Source organism: Neophocaena asiaeorientalis, unplaced genomic scaffold (genome assembly GCF_003031525.2).
Source record: "Neophocaena asiaeorientalis asiaeorientalis breed wild unplaced genomic scaffold, Neophocaena_asiaeorientalis_V1.1 scaffold150, whole genome shotgun sequence".
NCBI classification, from domain to species: domain Eukaryota; kingdom Metazoa; phylum Chordata; class Mammalia; order Artiodactyla; family Phocoenidae; genus Neophocaena; species Neophocaena asiaeorientalis.
The window spans coordinates 11898650-11919566 of NW_020176571.1; the positions used below are offsets into that span (position 1 = coordinate 11898650).

Below are 20917 nucleotides of genomic sequence, written 5' to 3' on the forward strand. Positions count from 1 at the left end.
ATAAATAACATCTCTGCCAAATTGCTTTTTCCCTATCTTGTGAATGACCCTTGATAACTTTCCTTAAAAGGAATAACCAACCAAAAAAAAAGTTTTTGAGGATTTCTGGTAAACTGGCGGAAAGCACAGTAGGCTGTGACTGCCTTAGAGGGCCAAGAGAGGTGTGTCATGGGGAGAGCCGACTGATAATTCACACAGGGTCTCACAGCGTGAGCGTATTTTCTTGTCAACTTGCTACATGCCTGGTTCTCTGCTTTCCAGCAGCAGTATTGTCCGTGTACCACAGACTCTAATCCTAGTCTGACTTATCTTAAATACAGTTGAGATTTATATGCACCAGGTTGGCATTTTGAAATTGCTTGGTATTTATGAAGTTTATGACCAAAGGAAGTCTCTTCTATTCAGGTTTCATAAAAGTCAAAAGAAAATACAGGGACTTCCGTGGTGGCGCAGTGGTTAAGAATCCATCTGCCGATGCAGGGGACACGGGTTTGAGCCCTGGTCCGGGAAGATCCCACATGCCGCAGAGCAACTAAGCCCGTGCGCCACAACTACTGAGCCCGCGCTCTAGAGCCCATGCTCCACAACAAAAAAAGAGCATGATTCTGTTAACTCAGAGTAAAAAAAAAGAAAATACAGATGCATACTTACACCATCACTGGGTGGCATATAGCTTGAAATCTGTAAAAGTTGTTTTAAGTTTACGAGTTGAAGAATTTCAGGCCATGGAGCTCTGTCATACCATAACTTATACTTGTGTGATTAGCGAGTTCATGTTGGTCAGATCTCTGGTTGACCGTATTGTCAAGTTCTTAGGTTTTTAGATTCTGGTTACCCAGTCAAGTCATTTTAGGTTTTGGCTTTTGCCGGATTAGTGATCGTTAGCTAAAATCAAGGTGTTGGCAGAGCTGCATTCCTTCTGGAAACTAGGAGAGAATCTATTTCCTTTTTCCAGCTTCCAGAGGCCACTGGCATTCCTTGGCTCGTGGTCTCTTTCTCCGTCTTCAAAGCTGGCAACATAGCATCTTCAAATCTCTGAGTCTCCTGCCACCCTCTTTAACTTATTAAAAGGATGTTTGTGATTACATTGGACCCACCTGGATAAACTCCTCAGTTCAAGATCCTTAACTTACTACCATCTGTAAAGTCCCTTTTGCCATGTAAGGCAACATTCGCAGGTTCCAGGGATTAGGATATGGACATCTTTGGGGGGCCATTAGTCTGTTTACCAGACCTTCTAATGGTAGAATCCTATAGTAGAAATGTAGCAAAAAGTTAAAGTATATATTTACGAAAATTGCATTTGTCAAAGTCTCAAGTGTCCTGCATGTTTCTAACCCAGTGGTCAGTTTTCTCATCTTACTAAACCTTCAGCAGCATTCAATAGTTGTCTACTTCCTTGTTTTTGAAATACTTTATTTTTTTCACTTCTCTGCAGCTTCTATCCCACTCCTGGTTTTACTTAAATCTTTCTGACTGCTTCTGAATTTGCCAATTCCTCCTTTTCTGCTTCAGGTCTGGTCTATACTTTCTAGCTCTGCTCTCCAAAGGGAAAACTCACTGTGGGATTCAGTGTTTTCTGAAATCTTTCAAATTCATATATCCAGCCTGCTGCCCTGAGCACCAGAGTTTAATGGCATAGTTGATGTTCTACCTTAACCTTTAGTAAGCATCTCAGACTTACCTGTGGAAAACAAAGCTTAATTTCTCAACCAAACCTATTTCCCCAACTTGTTACCCATTCTGATAATGGGCACTGCCTAAACTGAAAGACATAAAGTCCTTGAGTCTGTTCTCCTATCCCTATTTTTAGTCTATATGTAAGTCCTGTGGGTTCTCCTGAGTCTGTACTTGCCTCATGTCCACTGTTAACACCCTAGACCAGGCTCCCTCTGTTTCTTACGTAGACGGCTGCAGTGCCTTCCTAACTGTCCCCTCTTGCCCCTACTCCCCCACCCTGCCCTCATCCCATCCATTTTCTACACAGCAGGAAAGGTAATTGCTTTAGGGCTTGAAGAGGCTGAGTGACTGTCCTGTTTAAATCCATAGTGTCTTCCTATTATACCATGTTTTTACTATTTTCTGACTCTTACTGCCTTTATGACTTTTCATTTTCCCCTTGCTTGTCCTGCTCTAGCCTCAGTGGCTTCATTTCACAAGGCCTTTTCACTTGGCTTGCTATTTCTGCTACTGGAGCCACTCTTACTTAAATATATGCATGGCTGACCCTTTCTTGTGATTCAGGTCTCAAGTCCTGTGACCCTCTTGTCACTTGCTATTTTGCCCTATTTTATTCAGAGTTCTTACCAGTCTGAAATTACCTCGTATATTTTTTGTCTTCACCAATATTGCTTTGCTTAGAAAGGTGGCTGGTACCTCATAAGTGCTCAATAGATGCTGAAACAAGTCCCTAAATGAGCACCAGATCTTACCAGACCAGTAAGATTATTTTTCAGTTATGCAGCAGCCCGTCCTCTCCACTGAAGAGTCAGACGTGGCCGGAACCTACTCAAAGCACTTGCCTCTCCAGTGAATTCATGTACAGCTTTATCGGACTTGAGGTCCAATAACCTAGGAGGACTTCAGCTTGTGTGATACAGTCTCCCCATCTCCACCCTGCTTCCCATTCCATTCTTCCTCCGGCACTTCCTCTCTATGTCCTAACGTCATGGTAGCTCAAATCCTGCCTAAGTTTTAGTAATTTACCCTACGAATCATTGCGTCTCCGTGTCATCTAGAGGTTTCTTCTAAGAAACCAGGATTGAGCGCAATCAATTCTCTTGAGAATTTTTCATGTCAGTAAAGTTCAACATACTCGTTTTAATGTCTACAAAATAGTAAAGATGTACCATAATAACTTAAAGGTTACATGTTTTAATAGTTCAAAGTCAATGGAATTATTAATTTAGCTGCCTGTTTTTGAGACGAAGGTGGAGGCAAATGGATGTAACTGTTCAGGATGGAGCAAGAGAATGGGGAATTGAAAATGCAGACCAAGGGGAAATATTTCTCTTGTAGGAACCTTATGTTTTACACCTGAATATTTTCGGACAAACAGTGGTTCTGTTGAGTTACATGTGGGTCTCACACTAGGGGGATTCCTGAAGAAAAAGAATCACTGGAGGAAGAACATTCTCAGATAGGCTTAGCTTTTCTTTGCTTAGCTATAGGAATGCACAGTGTGACGGTGTCAGGTAGATCAGTGTGACTTTAAAATTAACAGAGTTCTTGGAGAAACAAATGAGGCATCTAACAAATTGACCTGTGGAAACAAGGCCGGAGTATGCATCTAAATGATAGCTAATGAACAGTAACCATACTTTATAGGTTGAATCACTTTATATAATTAATGAGAGAATGGAACTTGGTCAAGTGGAAAAGAACTGGTTAAAGTTTACAGATGTGTGTAGAAATAGTATTTTTTTAATCTCTCCAATAACCCAGTGGAGATGGGTAGTATCTACATTATACATATGGGAAACTATTTTAGAGGTTAAATGACTTGTCTAATGAGTTTGGCTTCAAAGAAATAGTTGGGACAGTAAGTGTGTGGTCTGTAGGTTATATTGCCTGGGTTTGAACAGATTTGGTGGGGAGGGATCAAATAATTGATGGAATGGGCTTAACTCATACGAAGCACTTAATATTAGCTAGTGTTATCTATTTATCAGTGATTTCCCAACTTTGGGATTTGGTGGAAAAATAGATTAAAAAGGCAGGGGGGGTTAGGTGGGGGTCGGTGGCAAGACTGAGTGGTCTGCCTCTAATTTTGCCAAGTGAGGCTATGAAAACATCTACCAGCACAATATTCATGAAAGAAAAGTTCATTTTAAAATCCAAGTTGGTAGTGAAGGGCATAGTGTCAGGACTGTTCTTTAAATTGAATAAAACTTCATAAGAGACTCAGTATAATTCTTATTTTTCTTATTTCACCATGAAGTAGGAACTAGATGTTCTAGAAGTCTCTCTGCAGTTCTGAAATATTTTGATTCTAATATTCATACTCTCCCCTAGTCCTCCCTGTTTCTACACTTTCCCCCATCCGATTTAGAAATACTGTTGACAATCCATAATCTAAGTGAATTTTTACCTAAGGAACCTGTGAAGGACTGCTCTAAGAAATCATAAAGACTACAGTCGAATAAAATTGGACTTGTTAAAACAGTGGGCACTGTAAGAAAGTAGCACAAACAGTAATATATGATCATTCATCTAACAAGTACTGTAGTAGGCCCTGGGCATATGACCAAGCGAACACAAGTATTGGGTTGGCCAAAAAGTGCCTTCGGTTTTTAAGCAAAAATAAAAGACAGTCTTCATGTTCACCAAGAACTTCATTGAACAACGTATTCACCCTTTTGTTCCACTACCTTCTGCCATTTTTCAGGCAACTTTGTAATTCCATCTTCCCAAAACTTTTTATCTTTTTGAGCAAAGAACTGTTCCAGGTGCCTTTTACAGCCTTCCAGGGAATTGGAGTTTTTTTCATTAAGAGAATTTTGTAAAGACCGAAATAAATGGAAATCCGAAGATGCAACATCTGGTGAATACGGCAGATGAATCAGAACTTCTCAGCCAAGCTGTAACAGGTTTTGCCTGATATCAAAGAAACATGCGGTCTAGCGGGCTTCCCTGGTGGCGCAGTGGTTGAGAGTCCGCCTGCTAATGCAGGGAACACGGGTTCGTGACCCGTTCTGTGAAAGATCCCTACATGCCGCGGAGCGGCTGGGCGCGTGAGCCATGGCCGCTGAGCCTGCGCGTCTGGAGCCTGTGCTCCACAACGGGAGAGGCCACAACAGTGAGAGGCCCGCGTACCGCAAAAAAAAAAAAAAAAAAGAAAAAAGGTGGTCTTGCATTATCCTGATGGAAGATTACGCGTTTTAAAAACATGTGGTCTTGCATTATCCTGATGGAAGATTACGCGTTTTCTGTTGACTAATTCTGGACGCTTTTCGTCGAGTGCTGCTTTAAGTTGGTCTAACTAGTACTTGTTGGAATTAATCGTTTGGTTTTCCGGAAGCAGCTCATAATAGAGAACTCCCTTCCAATCCCACCATATACGCAATATCACCTTCTTTGGATGAAGACCGGCCTTTGGTGTGGTTGGTGGTATTTCATTTCACTTGCCCCACGATCTCTTCCGTTCCACATAATTGTACAGTATCCACTTTTCATCGCCTGTCACAATTTGTTTTAAAAATGGAACATTTTCATTACGTTTAAGTAGAGAATCGCATGCAGAAATATGGTCAAGAAGGGTTTTTTTTGCTTAACTTACATGGAAACTAAACATCAAAGCGATCAACATAACCAAGCTGGTGCAAATGATTTTCAATGCTTGATTTGGATATTTTGAGTATGCCAGCTATCTCCCACATGGTTGATTGTTCTCAGTTATGTCTTGATTTGATCACTATCAACTTCAACTGGTCTACCCCACTGTGGAGCATAGACCAGGGAGAAATTCACAAACTACTTTTTACACGTTCCATCAGTCACAGCACCTTCTCCACACACTGCACAAATCTTTTTTTGCATTTCAGTTGCATTTTACCTTTCTTGAAATAATAAAGCATATTATGCCGAAAATGTTGCTTTTTTTCTTCCATCTTCAATATTAAAATGGGTATACAAAAGTTCACCAATTTTGATGCCTTTGTTTTTTTTTTTTGTTTTGTTTGTTTGTTTGTTTGCAGTACGCGGGCCTCTCACCACTGTGGCCTCTCCCATTGCAGAGCACAGGCTCCGGACGCGCAGGCCCAGCGGCCATGGCTCACGGGCCCAGCCGCTCCGCAGCATGTGGGATCCTCCCGGACCGGGACACGATCCCGCGTCCCCTGCATCGGCAGGCGGACTCCCAACCACTGCGCCACCAGGGAAGCCCCTTGATGTCTTTTTTTAAATGCATGCTGATAGGACAGCTGTCACATACAACCTAAAAAAACCTGTTTTTTAAAAATAAATTAATTTTGGCTGCGTTGGGTCTTTGTTGCTGTGCGCGGGCTTTCTTTAGTTGCGGCAAGCGGGGGTTACTCTTCGTTGCAGTGTGCGGGCTCTAGGTGCGCAGGCTTCGGTAGCTGTGGCACGCGGGCTTAGTAGTTGTGGCTCACGGGCTCTAGAGGGCAGGCTCAGTAGTTGTGGCTCACGGGCTCTAGAGGGCAGGCTCAGTAGTTGTGGCTCACGGGCTCTAGAGGGCAGGCTCAGTAGTTGTGGCTCACGGGCTCTAGAGGGCAGGCTCAGTAGTTGTGGCTCACGGGCTCTAGAGGGCAGGCTCAGTAGTTGTGGCTCACGGGCTCTAGAGGGCAGGCTCAGTAGTTGTGGCTCACGGGCTCTAGAGTGCAGGCTCAGTAGTTGTGGCTCACGGGCCTAGTTGTAACCGCGGCATGAGGAATCTTCCCAGACCAGGGGTCGAACCCATAACCCCTGCATTGGCAGGCAGATTCTCAACCACTTCGCCACCAGGGAAGCTCGGTCCTAGAGATTCTGATTCAGTAGAGCTGTGGTGAAGCCTAGAATCTGTTTCAGGAAAAAAACTTTTGGGAGATTCCAATGTAGTAGTGGTCCAAAGAGCTGAGAGGTCTTACCTTAAGGATGGATACTTTAGAAGTTTCAGAAAGCAATAAATTTAAAAGGGAAGTTCACAAAGTGAAACTTAGCAACATTTCTTCATTAAAAAAACCCTCGCTTTTTGCATTCCATCCCTAGTGTCTCTGAATGCTGCCAATTTGACATACGTTCAAACTGTAGAGATTAATTCCAGATTAGCACTGTGCAACAGGCCAGTTTTAGAAAAAATCCTTGAGAAATTCTTGTCAGATATATTGCAAAAATGTTTGCTAGAGAAGGCTGTCCTGCTTCTGGTTTTCCAACTAAGTTAGGATCTCACAGCTTTTTTTGGTTTATTTTAATACATTTACATTATCCATGAATGCATAATGAATGGCTTGGAATCTGGCTTAGAGTTGTTATCTGCCTCTAAAAATTAGAATTCCATTTATTGTCTTTGTATCTTTTAGGGATTTCAGGCCTCTCCAGCCAAAGATCACCAGGAATAAATTTGGGTTTACTGACTTGCTGCAATAAGGGAGAACACTCACCAGGGGAACTGTGAGATGTCTCAGTTAGAGGGTGTCAGAAATGACATAGGATTTGGGCTTGTGGTTGGTGATTTGGGGAAAGTTCAAGGAAGTGGGCCATTGCTCTGCATTGATGTTGGCAGGAAGGGGTGATAATTCCGACAGGGCATTTTAATTCTTATCTAAAATACAAGAAGAATGGGGTGAGGCTAAAACTGACAAGTAAAGAAGTGACAGTCTCTTATAATAGCCAGGATTAGGGGGCTGTTTGGTCATTTTTGTGGTTTGGACAATGTTCATTTTTTGTGTTCAGACGTGATTACAAGGGGTCTTGTTTTTGTTGATTTATCAGGGGCACAACGGCCTTGGCTGATGTTGGTGTTCTGTGAAATTGTTTTACGTTCTACTGGGGAACACGGTGGTCTAGCTGTGAATGCTAGGCCAGCTCGGGGCTTTCAGGGTGAAGACAGAAATAGGTAAAATGCTATTATATAAATGAATGGGATGTAGACACTTTCAAAATGTTTGGCAATGGCTTTGTGCTGACAAGGCTGAGAGGCAGCTACGTGTGGGGGGAAAAGACTGGGATTACCTTTCCTATGTAGCCTATAATTGCTGTGTGAAGCTGACAGTAACATTCGTAGCTTCCATTTGTTGAGCACCTACTATGTGCCATGATGTGTGTTGTACGAGACGCTTTACACACGTACAGCACCTTTGCAAGTCAAATCTATTTTGAACATCCCCATTTTACAGGCAGTAACATTCCTGGAACCAGCTAGTCATTAGGTGGAATTGTTGGTGTATTGAGTTGGACCCGTTTGGAGTCTGCTCCATTACACCAGGATGCCTCTGTTCATAACTTTGGTGTCTGTATAGAGCAAGGGAGATACAGTACATACTTGACAGGATTGTTCTGGGATTCAAATGCTATCATCTCTCTGAAAGTACCTAGCATAGTAACCGGCTCATGGTAAACAAGCCATAACTAAGAGAGTTTCTTCTTTCAGCAGAGTGGAGCTGTCTCTGACCATGAGTACAGAGTTGATTAGTAGCCTGTGTTGAGTGACTCCAGATAACTTTAACCTCCTGCTCACAAAAAAAGCCTGAAAAAATTCTTAGAATCACAGAAGGAGAATTTTAGAGCTCCAAGATGTTGTTAAGGGACTTCCCTGGTGGCGCAGTGGTTAAGAATCCGCCTGCCAACGCAGGGAACACAGGTTCGAGCCCCGGTCAGGGAAGATCCCACATGTCGCAGAGCAACTAAGCCCGTGCGCCATAACTACTGAGCCTGCGAGCCACAACTACTGAAGCCTGCCCACCTAGTGGCCATGCTCTGCAACAAAAGAAGCCACCACAATGAGAAGCCCATGCACCGCAACGAAGAGTAGCCCCCATTTGCCACAACTAGAGAAAGCCTGCACGCAGCAACGAAGACCCAACACAGCCAAAAATAAATAAATAATTAAAAAAAAAAAAGATGTTGTCAAGGTGCTTTCTTACAGATAAGGAAAATGAAGCTTAGAAGGGCAGTTGATGGCCCAGTGTCACACTTAATCGCTGCCGGAGCAAAGCTGAGACCCCAGTTCTTCCCACTCCCAGGCCCCCTGGTTTTTCTAGCCACAGAGTTGCTTCTCTTCAGGAAGCCAAGCGTAGAAGTCACATGGCACCGGGCCCCAGTTTGCTGGTTGGCCGCCCTTACCAGGCTAAGGGATCACCGCTCCCGTTTCAGGTGTGGGGTCCTCGAGCTCTGGTCTCAGGCAGTAATTGGAAGGATCCTCTCCCTTCTTGTTCTGTAATCCTACGGTGAAAAGTCTCTAAATGCTTTTATTCAGTACAGTCAGCAACTTAAGGGTTTCACCACTAGTTCTGGCAGCATGGTTTGCGGGAGTTAGTACGCGAGTTCCGCACCTGGTGGAGAAGACCGAGGAATGCGCGCAACGGCTTTTCCTGGCAGAGAAAAAGACCCGGGATCCCGCCTCCGCGGCCCGGCCGGGGGCTCCGCCCCTAGAGCGGAGAGGGCGGGGCGTGCGGCGTGCGCGGAAGCAGGAAGGGCAGAGCTAAGGCAGGCGGGCAGGCGGGCGCGCGGGGCCGCACTGTGCAGTGGCGGCCGTACCATGTTGGCGCACCAGCGAGGCACGGAGCTCGGTAAGGGCCCGCGGTCGCTCTCTCCCCTCTCCGTTGCTCCGGTCCCCTGTCTCTTCGAGCCTCACGCCGCCCGGTGCCCTGGCCAGGGGTCCCTGGGCGCGTGCTCCCCGGGGCGGGAGGCGTAGGCATGGGGGCCGCACCTGGGAGACACAGCCCCTGCGCACGTGGACCCCGCAAACCTTGACTCTCAAGCCTTATATTTATAAGTGAAAGGAATAGGAATGGATTAGACTTTTATATTCCAACTCATTAGCTCACCTGGTTGCGAAGAACAGCAACAACAAAAAACCCCCAAAGACCCCCAGACAAACCAGATGAAAACCTCCCTTCCACGCTCCTAATAGAATTATCTTGTGCGATTTAATGCCGGGTTTTCCATAGGTAATTGTTAACACAGCCGTATCCCCAGAGTGATCGTGCTGTTGGAAAAGTTGTCTCTGGACTATGTAACTTAATGTAAATTGTGTGATTTTTAGAAGTACAGCGACTTCTAAAAGTGCTTGGATTATTTCCTCATTTATTGCATTTCATTGGTGTTCTAAAATATTTCTGGCAAGAAAACTTAGTTTTGATTTCCCAAAATGTGAAAAATTCGCAATTCAAACATAGCAAAACCATGATGGAGCCAAAGGTTAAGGATCTCAGTTTAAGTACTATAGCTTGCATATCGGTATCCTGGATCTTCAGTTTAGCTCTGTGACTTTGGGCAAATAACTTAATCACTCTGTGCTTAAATTTCTTAATCTGTAAAATGATTATAATAGCACTTACCTTATAAATTGGTTTGGAGATTAAATGAGAGGATGTTAATTGTTTGGCACATTGTGAGTACATAGTAAGTATATAATAGTATTATATAGTAAGTATATAATAGTTTACTAGGTACTCACAATGTACCAAGTAAGTATGTACAGTAATAGTGTTAAAAGGTGAATTCTGTTTTTAGGGGCCAGTTTTGAGAAAATTAGCTATAAATTGTATGTAAGTCATACGGGTACACTTTTTTCTTTAAAAGTGACTGTTCTAACTAGAGTCTAGGCTTCATGAGATGGTCCAGAACTTTTGTCGAATGGTAAGAGCTTGTCTTTATAAAGGCAGGTGATTTCCTCACCGAACTGATTCGCCTTTACTCACTGCCCTTTAGCAGGTTATATTTTAAACTCTAGTTCTATCTTTGGAATGTGGACTTTAGTAATAAAGGAGTTCCCTAGATTGGAAGATCCAGAAAGATGATGGATGGGGGATGGGGATGGGCTGTGGGTCTTAGTCATCTTGGTATCTTCAGGGTATGGCTGCGTGACTTTGTTCGCCATTTGATGCACTGTTATTTCCCCAAAACTTAGCAGTTTATTTTTCTTTCAAGAAACACAAACCTTTTTCTCTTTCTTTTTCTTATTGAGGTATAGTTGACATAGAACTTTTTTTACTTTATTTGCAAGAATTAGAATCACATCCATTCATTTGTTGAAAAGTAACAGTATAGACAAAAATCAATTGCTATGTAGAATAATAGTAAATGTGATTTTTATGCAGCTATTTAAATGATCATAGTTTTGTTTTATTCTCTTTGTTTAAATAACATCAGATATATTTCTAGCGTGTTTTTCCTTCACTGGTATTAATCATTAATCCAGACAGAGATTTGGCCTAAAATAAATTATTTGAAATATTTATGTACTAGGAAAAAAAATCATTCAGTATTAATTTATGCATTTTATTAGTTGATGTCTTTTATAGAGTTTTCTAATTAAAAGTCTTTTAAAATAAACACTAACTTTTTTAAAGAAATAAACTTTTATTCCCTTATTATGAAGGAATTCATGTTTATTGTAAAAATTTTAGAAAATACAGTTGGAACAAAAAAACTAAAATTGTTACTGATACAGTCACTAATTTATATTGTAGTGCATGTATATACTTCTTGTTAATAGACTTTTGTTTTTTAATAAATAGGTTCATTTGAGACTGAATCTGACCCTCATGATAAAACCTTCAAGGAAAACATTCTTTTATGGACCCATTGGACATGAGAAAGAAAGAACAGACCCTCTAATGTTCATTTTTATGTCAGTGTTTAGTGATCAATCCTATCTGTTTAAGATATTTTCTACTTAAAACATTAATTTCTGATTTTCTCCAACTTATGCATAAAGCTAAAAACCTCTTTTTCTTTGGGCAGTGTTTGCCATTAAGTGGGTAGGTGACAGCTGTGTCCTCCTATGGAGAAGGCTTGACCAGTTTGGAATCAGAAGGAAAAAGAACCCTAAATCTGGTCTAGCTCCAGCCTGGGGCTTTGGCCAGGCTACTTGCTTTCTTTGAACAGTAGATCAGCAGTTCTCAGAGTGTGGTTCTGGGACCTACAGCATTAACATTAGGTGACAGCTCATTAGAAATGCAAATTCTCAGGCCACATTGATCTCTTAATGAGTCAGAAACTCTGGGGGTGGGCCCTGGCATTCTGGTGGTTTTAAAGTGGTTCTGAAATGCACTCAGATTTGAGAACCACTGGCTTAAAGATCTTTAGGGCTCTATGGAGTGCTTCTGGCCCTTTGCATTCTATTAAAATGGACCGATGATGTTCTTTTCCTTATTCTGCTAGATGCCTGTTAAGTTTTGCCTAAAATGTAGGTGCAGCAGGGGCAGTGATCTTTCTTTTTTTCATTGATGTATCCCAGGCAGTTAGGATAGTGTCTGGCACACGGAAGGCCCACAAACGTGCCTGCTGAATGCAGGAGTGAATTTAGAACTACTCCTTGCTTGGGAGCACTGGGGTGTCCACCTGGGCCCTGTGTGTGGACAGGTGCTGTGCAGTCTCTACCTTCTCCCTCTTTTCTGAATAACGTTACAATTCAATTTTGTTACTTCTGTCTTTAAAGAGATCTCAAGAGGCTTACGAAGGATGTTGGCAGTGTGGCTTCCTTTCAAATGTGATTTTCTTTGGAGGCATCTGGAAAATGGGGGTGTTTGTATTAGGTGACTTCTAAGGGTCTCTGCTTTGTATCTGTCTGTATATCTGTAAGGTCTTGTGTTCAGAAAGGAAATTTACAAAGATATCTGAAAAACAAAAAAACTAATTGAAAACTGATTTTTAACTGGGACAGGATGGGGACAATTCTACGAATTTCCTGTGTTGCAGTAAAAAGAGATTGTTTTAGGCATATATCCACAATTGGAATGATCAGGGACCATGATTACTGAGGAATGTTTTGCTCTGTAGGGGCATTTTTTGTAATCCAAGTCAGAACAAACAGAAGGGGCAGTTTATTTGCTTAAAATACAGATAAACGAGATCAGTTCTGGATCAGTTGCCAAACCAAGAAGGAAGACGGGATTTTATATTTTACAAAGCACTGTTATTCATCCAAAAAGTAGTTATCGAGTACCGATTGTCAACTGGGTAGTATTACCCTGGGCTCTGGGGATACAAGATGGACAAGGGTAGTCTCTGTCTTCACAGAGCTAGGTCCGATCCCTAGCTGGGCATCAAGCCAAAACTACAATTAAAATAAGTGCAAATGTGATATGCAGTTACTTTGCATTTATTTTTGTCTATTTAAGAAATTAGATAGTTGTGCCTAAACCACCTTAAATGAGTTGCCATAACAGAGTTCTGGCCGTCTTGGCCTTGTAACTTTTATTTTCCCTTTAAGAACTTCGATGAGAATCAAAATGTAAGTAGCTCATTTCTGCCACTTGTGCTAAGGCATAACTTTGGTGTAGAATGCTTCTGATTTTGGTGGTGGTGATTTTTCCACTGCAAAGTTATCTTAGAAAAGTTAAAAAAACATTTTTTTGACTGGAATCTTAAACTTTAAAGTTAGGCAAAGCATGGTTTGCTTGCACAATAATTCTTTATTTAACACTAGACACTATGCCTAGGTGCTGGGTATAATGATGGTGGTTACCATAGAGCTTTAGTTTTGTGCCGGGTACTATACTGAGTGCTTTTTGCATTATCTCATTTAGTCTTCACAACAGCCCTGTGAAGATTTTATTATGATCTCTGTTCTACAGATGTGCAAACTGAGGTATAGAGAGTTGAAGTAACTTGCCAAAAGCCAGTTAGGCAGAGCTAACGTGGCAGAGCCAGAATTCACACCTAGATGGTTTGGTGCTAACACTACGTGCTTCACCACTGCAATTGGTCTATATGTGCTGCCTGGGGCACTCGATCTGTGATGTAAGAGAAGGCAAGTCGATAGCTAGTGAATAATTTTACTGTGAATTTCTTAGCTTTGATTTGCCTGTGTCTGTGTGAAAGATTTTTGTTTTATTACCATAACCTGTATCTTTTTTTTTTAACTTTTTATTTTATATTGGAGTATAGTTGGTTAACAATGTTGTGTTAGTTTCAGGTGTACAGCAAAGTGATTCAGTTTTATATATATATATGTATATATATACACATATATATATATATACATGTATCTATTCTTTTTCAAATTCTTTTCCCATTTAGGTTGTTACATAATATTGAGCAGAGTTCCCTGTGCTATACAGTAGGTCTTGTTGCATAACCCACATCTTAACCATTGCAATTTGTTTGGGGGAAGATGAAGTTTATCCTGAGGGAGAATGGAAATATCCAAACTTTGGTGGATTATGAGAGTAAGCTTAGATGTAACTGAATAAGAAATTTTCTGGGCTGGCATCTTAAAGCCAGCCTTCCTCTGGGATTTCTTCAGGTAGGTGTGCTGATGTGCCTCAGGGCATCATGGGGTGGGGACCTGGGGGTGAGCTCCAAGCGGTCAGGTTTTTTTTTTGTCGGTTGGTTTGTTTTCTTTTTCTTGTCTCTCTGTGTTTTTGAAAACCCCAGCTCTCACACTCTAGTCTTTGGGCTTACTTTGGCTTCCTGGGTTTAAAAAACAATCCTGTCTCTTGATGTGATCTTTAGGTGTAGAAAGAAAAAGAAAGAGAGAGAGAGAGAGAAAGAAAGAAGAAGATGGAGAAAAATTTTGATAATTATCTTTTGTTGATTTGAGGTAACTTTTTTGTCTTTGTTTTTTTTGGTTTGTTTTTTTTGGATTTCTAATTTTGGGACCTCTTTTTATAGTTTCCTGAGAACTGGAATCTCTTTAGTTATAAACAAGGCAGTTTAAGGAGTCTATAGATTTCAGGTGAGAAACAACGTGAATTACCTTTCCAGAATCCCTTTTGTTGTTTATTTTTTGAGAGACAGAAGGGCATTGAAGATTAGGTAAGAATAGAATTAAAAATTATTAGATTTCTGCAGGGGATTTCCCAAGTGGAGTTAACTGGAGATTTCTTCTTAACTGTAAAATTGATTTGTGCCATATTTTAAATTAGTGTGGATTTTACATCTGAATCCAATGTTTTTTCTCTTTAATACTTAGTATATGTATATTTCTTTAGGTTTACTGTGATACTTTTGCAAACATCACCTCTTTTAATTCTCCCAGTAATCCTTTGGGGTAAGTTGTTATTTTCGCTTCATAGGTAATGATTCAAATCCAGAACATCTGACTACAAGTTCTTTATTGTTTGCTTTACGCCATAGCTGCCTCTGTGTGTATGTGTAATATTCTAGGTACTAGGGAAGAAAGATAATATGAAAATAATTATTTTTATGTAATTCTGATCTTACACATGAATTTATTATCTTCCACTGAGTACAGGTATCCCACTGCACTTGGTTACCTTACGCCACTTGACTTATGAAATGCCTGCATTAGTACCTGTGTTCACTAAAGGAAAGAAATTCAAAAGAATTTTTGCTTTTACGAAAAGTTACTAGACCTACTAATATAGGTCTTCCATAAGAGCGAAATGGCATAATGAGAACTTTCGGAAAGTGGGTGACACTTTTCACTTTGTGCCAGTTCGGCTGACCAAAGGTTTCCTAGGAGCCCTCTACTTTCAGATAGTAGGGGAAACCTGTATTGATTATAAACCAGAATAGCAAAAGTTTTTTGCTGTATTTTTTTTTTTTTTCACTTTAAAGCAGTGTCAAACTTTTAGGGAAGCTATAAGTGCAGTAGAAAGAACTTTTTCCTTTGAACCACCTGAGGAACACGGTGGACTGACATGATGCACCACCACCCCTGGATACTTGAGTATTTCCTATGGGTAAGGACAGTTTCCTCAAAGGCTGCAACAACCCTGCAGTCCTCAAAGTGAGACCTTTAACGTGGACACATTATTACCATCCAATCCACCAGCTTCATTCACGTTTGGCCAGTTGTCCAAACAATGTTTTTTTTTTTTTTTAAACATCTTTATTGGGGTATAATTGCTTTACAATGGTGTGTTAGTTTCTGCTTTATAACAAAGTGAATAAGCTATACATATACATAAGTTCCCATATGTCTTCCCTCTTGCGTCTCCCTCCCTCCCACTCTCCCTATCCCACCCCTCCAGGCTGTCACAAAGCACCGAGGTAATATCCCTGTGCCTTGCGGCTGCTTCCCCCTGGCTATCTACCTTACTACGTTTGTTAGTGTGTATATGTCCCAAACAATGTTTTTTATTTCAAAAAGATCCGTTTCACAATCATATGTTGCCTTTAATTGTCTGTCTTTTTAGCCTTCAGGCTGAAATGATTGCTCAGTGTCTCATTGACTTTTGCAGCATACGGGCCAGTTATTTTATAGGATGTTCCTCCGTTTCTGTTTGCAGTGTTTTTTCCGTGGTTAGATTCAGATTATGCATCTCTGGCAGGAATTTCACAGAAATGATGCTGTGTTCTTCTCATTGTATCCTGTTAGGTAGCACATGGTATTGACTTGTCTCATTATTGATAGTGTTCATTTTGATTATTCGATTAAGGTGCTGTCTCCTAGGCTTCACCACTGTAAAGTTACTTTTAACCTTTGTAATTCATGTGTATTTTGTGTGGTGGTACTTTGAAACTATTTAAGTACCCTGTTTCTCTGCAGATTTTCAATTTATTTATGTTTGTCTATATTAGTATATATTTGAGGTTTCCTATTTTTTCCAAATGGGTTGTAATTGTTACTATTATTATTTAATATTCAAATTGTTTAGATTTTGCTAAGGGGAGCCCCTTCATTCTAGCTTCTCTCTCTTTCTGACGTGTACCATTATTTTTGAAGTACTTCATTCTTTTTTGGCTTAACAAGGTGTCCCAGGCTTATCTTATACTTCCCCTGTCCCAGCACTAGAGTCAGCTCTTTCTCCAAGGAATGTTTCTTTCAGAGGATAATGGTATTTAGATGCCATGATCTCGGCGGTAGGTATGCGTATGGTGACTGGAATGTCTCTGCTCTGAATCCCCTTACTTCGTAGAGCTAGAGAATGTGTACACACACACAACACCCACACGTTTACTTCTGTAGCTGTCTACTTATCATCTGTCTATATCTCTCTATATAGTGAAAACCAGGAGTCAGACTGATTCCTCCAATTGCAGTACAATACCACGGATTTGTTCCATTTTTGTCTCTTTGCATATTTGAAACCCTTCACGTGCTGGGCTGTACATACTCCACGGCCAGTAGACATTCTTCTGGACTTACTCAGGTTCTGACACTCTGAGCTGGGTACCTTCATCCAGCCTGGGCTCCAACTGCTTGTGTCAGGCTGCTGCCCACATTGATAGCCCCCAGCAGGTCTGTGGCTCTCTGGGCCAGGCTGCCCATCCACGTAGATAGCCTCCTTTTCCTGCTTGTCTCGACTCCCATGTCTGGCTACCCCTTCCCTTCGTGCAGACACCCTCTGTGTTGCCATTGGACTCCGGCCTACCCGCCGTGCTTAAGTGCCTCCCTAGCTTGTTGGGCTCCCATAGACCCACTCTGGGCCATAGTTAGTCCCCCTTCTGACCTGGCTCAAATGACTCACACCCTCCCGCGGTGGGGGGTTAGGACAGTTGTTTAGGAGGGGAGGGGACCAGAATGCATTTAAAAATTTTATTCTTATGTATTATAAATTTATACACATTTAAAAAAAAACCCCAAAAACAAAGTAGAGTTCCTGCTGTTCCTGGCACTGGTTACTTGTTGCTCGTGGTAATGGCTGGGATACCAGAGTGACCATAGCCTGGTCCCTGCTTTCCTGAAGCTCACAATCAACGAAGGGACACTGTCATGTACATCATCACAGGAGGATACAGGTGACCATATAGAAGTAATCAGATTGGAAAGTGATGGAGGAATTTACAGGTAGTCCAGGGGAGGTTTTTGGAAAGGATGTTTTTGACAGGGAGTAGTTTCTGCAAAGGAACTTACCCAAAACAGCCTGGCATGTTTCATTAACTATAGGAACCCAATTTCCAGATTTCTAGTGTAATCTTCTCATTCTGTAATGGCTAACAGTAATATTTTAGTGAAGAAAGAAGAAAAAAACCCTTCGTATTCTATGTATGAAATTCATCCACAGAGTCAATATAACGATCGTGTACGCTTTTAGGTTTTAAATTGGGCATCCTTTTCTGAACTCAAACTTTGTTTTTTACCTTAGAAGTCTTTTACCATTTGCTTATAAGCATGAGTGATGAGACTGTGTTTAATTTTTCTGCTACTGTTTTGGTAAACAGAAGGAACTATAATCATTTGGGTTTGTTGTATAATCAAATAAATAAAAGTTTTCCATGGTGCCTGCTAATTAAAAAAAAAAACAAACAAAAATTTTTTTAAAGCATCTGAGCTCTGTGGATTTTAATTGTTAGGAGGGAACACGAAGTTCAGGCGCTCATTTGAAATGGGATACCTCTGCCGGGAAAGAAAGACTAGTCAACGAGACAGCGGAGAGAGCCCTGGAGGATGTGATTTAGACGTGTCACTAGAAATTAAGTGGAGAGCGCTGGCCCTTTTAAAACGCTGCCTGTCACTGGAGGATTGTGTCACCTTGAAATGTGTTCGTCTTTGAGTTAAAGGCATAAAAAGGCACTTTGAAATTTTTCAGTTAACTTTGGTGTGTGGTGTGTGCGCATCTGTGGATGTCCCTCTCCTCTGCCTGCCTCAGCCATGAAGAGTCATTTCCCTGGAAAGCAAAGTGGTCACACGGGAGGGATAAATGTTTCATCTCCGCTCCAGCAAACTATACAGATTTGTAAGTGTTGAGACTCTCCCGGGCTGCAACTTCTGTCTTTGTAGAGTCAGGCCTACTTCCCCTAAAGCAAAGTCTGAGATAAGAGCAGCCTCTGGTAATTACTTCCTAAAAAGGTGCTACTTAAGTGGTACTTTGGTTCTCCTGGAATGTGGTTAATAATGTCAAGATTGTGGTGTTTAATGTCTGGTAAAAATATCCAAATTAACTGCTCTTGTAATTCAGAGTCAGGTAAGCTTTGCAACTGAACACCTAGTGGACACAACTCCTGCCCCATAGCCACAAGGTAGAGGTGTGTTTGAGTGTGTGTAAGTGTGTGATTTCATTCAGTGTCTAACATTTGGCATTGAACTAGATGTCTGGCATGTTTAAGGTCTACAGACTATTATCTCTGATGTAGAGATCCTTGTATAAACATTACTTAGGAATATGTCAAACACTGTTTCCTAGGGAAATAAATAGTGTCCGCATTTATAAAACTACCTCTTTTTTTTTTTTTTTAAACATGTCACCTTTTCACAGCAGGAAGGCAACTTAGGTATCAGTCTCACAGATAATACCTTGTATTACAGACGAATAAATGGGGACCTAAGGAAGGTAAAGCTATGGTCACAGGGCTGGTTAGAGGCAGTACTGGACTTGAGGCTCAGGCTCTGTCTTTGCTGATTTATTCCAATACATTGCGTTACCTCCATTTACCACTAGCTTTGTAGGAGCTCGGCTGGGTTCTGGCCCTGAATCAGGATCACCTGAGATGCTTGTTAAAAATGCAGATTCCTGAGCTCCACAATAGCTTTCCTTACCCATGTGAGAGGAGGAGCCCAGGAATCTACATTTCACAAGCTCCCCAGATGGTTCTCATGAACACTGCATATTGAGAACCCTGCAGTAAGCCAGAGTGACCCAGATCAGTTAGAGTTTCAGGGAATCTTCCGTTACTGTATTCAGTTGGCTTGTATCCGCGGGTTCCGCATCCCTGAAGGGCTGATTGTACTGTGCCATTTTCTGTAAGATATTTGAGCATCCGTAGATTTTGGTATCCGTGGGACTCCCGGGACGAATCCTGTGGATACCGAGGGACGACTGGATTCCTTTTTTGAGAAATCCTTTCTCTGTCACTTTTACCTTTACGTTAATATCTTTTATATGTCATAGTTTTTTGTATTTGGTTACCAAAGCTTCTGCAAGCAAATCTGGGGACAATTTAGCCTTTTATTTTCTAGTCGAAATATGTCACCAAACGTGCAAAGCATATTGTGAATTTATATCGGAAAAATCAGGAGTGTAAGGCAGTTAAGTAGGTGTATATATCTGAAAAGTGCATTGTATCTGAAACGGAGCATATTTTATTCAAATAATGCCGTGGCTAAATGGAAAAATACAGTCCAACAGTGGTCCTGATGATGATTTTGGTAACTTATCCGAGAGTATCTTCTCCATGGTCTCAGAGACTGGAGGGAGCAGACCCTAAAGATCCCAATACCCGCAGATGTGATACTGTCTACCAGAAAGGGTAATTTAGTTAGTTTTCTGGTGGGAGAAAGAACATATATTTCCTTGGAGGTTATTAAGTTTGTATTGTGGACTCAGGGAGGAAGGGGACAATCCTCTTTATGTTTGTATTTGGCAAAGTAGCTCCAGCTCCGTATATTTTGGCGTTTTGGGGGGAGATTTTTTTTTTTCTTCCGTATTTAGGGAGAAACTGAAATGCTTCTGATAATTTTCCAAAGAAACAAGAAATGTATTTTAGTCTTGTATCTTTATAAGCAGAGTTTATTTTCCTTTTTCAAAAAGTTTTGACTCTTCAGGAGGTAATTATTATTATACTCTCAAACCCTTCCATCCAGCACATATACGTAGAGTACCTAGTGCGTACTCGACACTATCCACGTCTTTGTGAAAGAGACGAGGGCCACAGAAGGTGGGAGGCCCCGCCCTTGGGAAACTTGTCTTCATCAAACTTTGAAGTGTCACTGGGAAAGCACAGAGCTTTACTCTTGCCAAGGAAAGCAGACTTTGCTCATCCTTGGGATCTGCCGTTGCCCTGTTTCAAACAATGAACCCGTCAACATTGTATTGATATTTATTCCTAACATTTAAAAATACTGTGGGAAATCTCTTGCATGAGGCAGAGATCTCGTATGGGTTTTATCAGTGAAAACACCTCATGGATCTGGCCCCAGGAAGAAAAAAATCACAGTTTCATTCTGCAGATGAATATTGTTTGGTTGTAATATTATGCCAGTAACTACATAAAATAGAGAAGCTGTGGGACTTAGTGATTAGCATGTAGAGTCTAGACATTAGGCATTGGTGCTAGTAATACGGAAGATGCCTCAGAGAAAAAGCAGACTTCTCTCTGCTTCTGAAAGAGAGTTAAATTGTTTTGGTGCCGACAAGAGTACGTTTACATGTCAAGTGAAATCAGGCACCCTGTGGAGTGAATGTCCGGGGATCTGTACTTGGCCATGTATGCTTCACCCAGTGCATTGTGGTTTATCAGGAAAGGATACAGGATTGGGACCCAGGCATTTTGGTCCTTTCTCTGACAGCATCTGGCCATGTGACCTTGGGTAGGGGACTCCATTGCCCTGGCTTGTGCTTTCCAAATTGGTGAAACAGACATATGACTGTTCGTTGATCTTGTTGTGACAGATGTGCCACTCTGG

General features: G+C 41.4%; 1 protein-coding gene across 2 annotated transcripts in view; it reads left to right on the plus strand.

Moving 5' to 3' along the window:
- Positions 1-9135: 9135 nt before the first annotated feature.
- DERA (deoxyribose-phosphate aldolase) overlaps positions 9136-20917 on the plus strand; it is a 116992-nt gene continuing 105210 nt past the window's right edge. For both annotated transcript variants that reach the window (XR_003001575.1, XM_024733397.1), the window contains exon 1: positions 9136-9224. Coding sequence is in view for 1 of the 2 variants with exons in the window: in XM_024733397.1 (XP_024589165.1) it covers positions 9194-9224 (31 nt within the window). In the remaining variant the exon portion in view is untranslated. The remainder of the gene's footprint in view (positions 9225-20917) is intronic.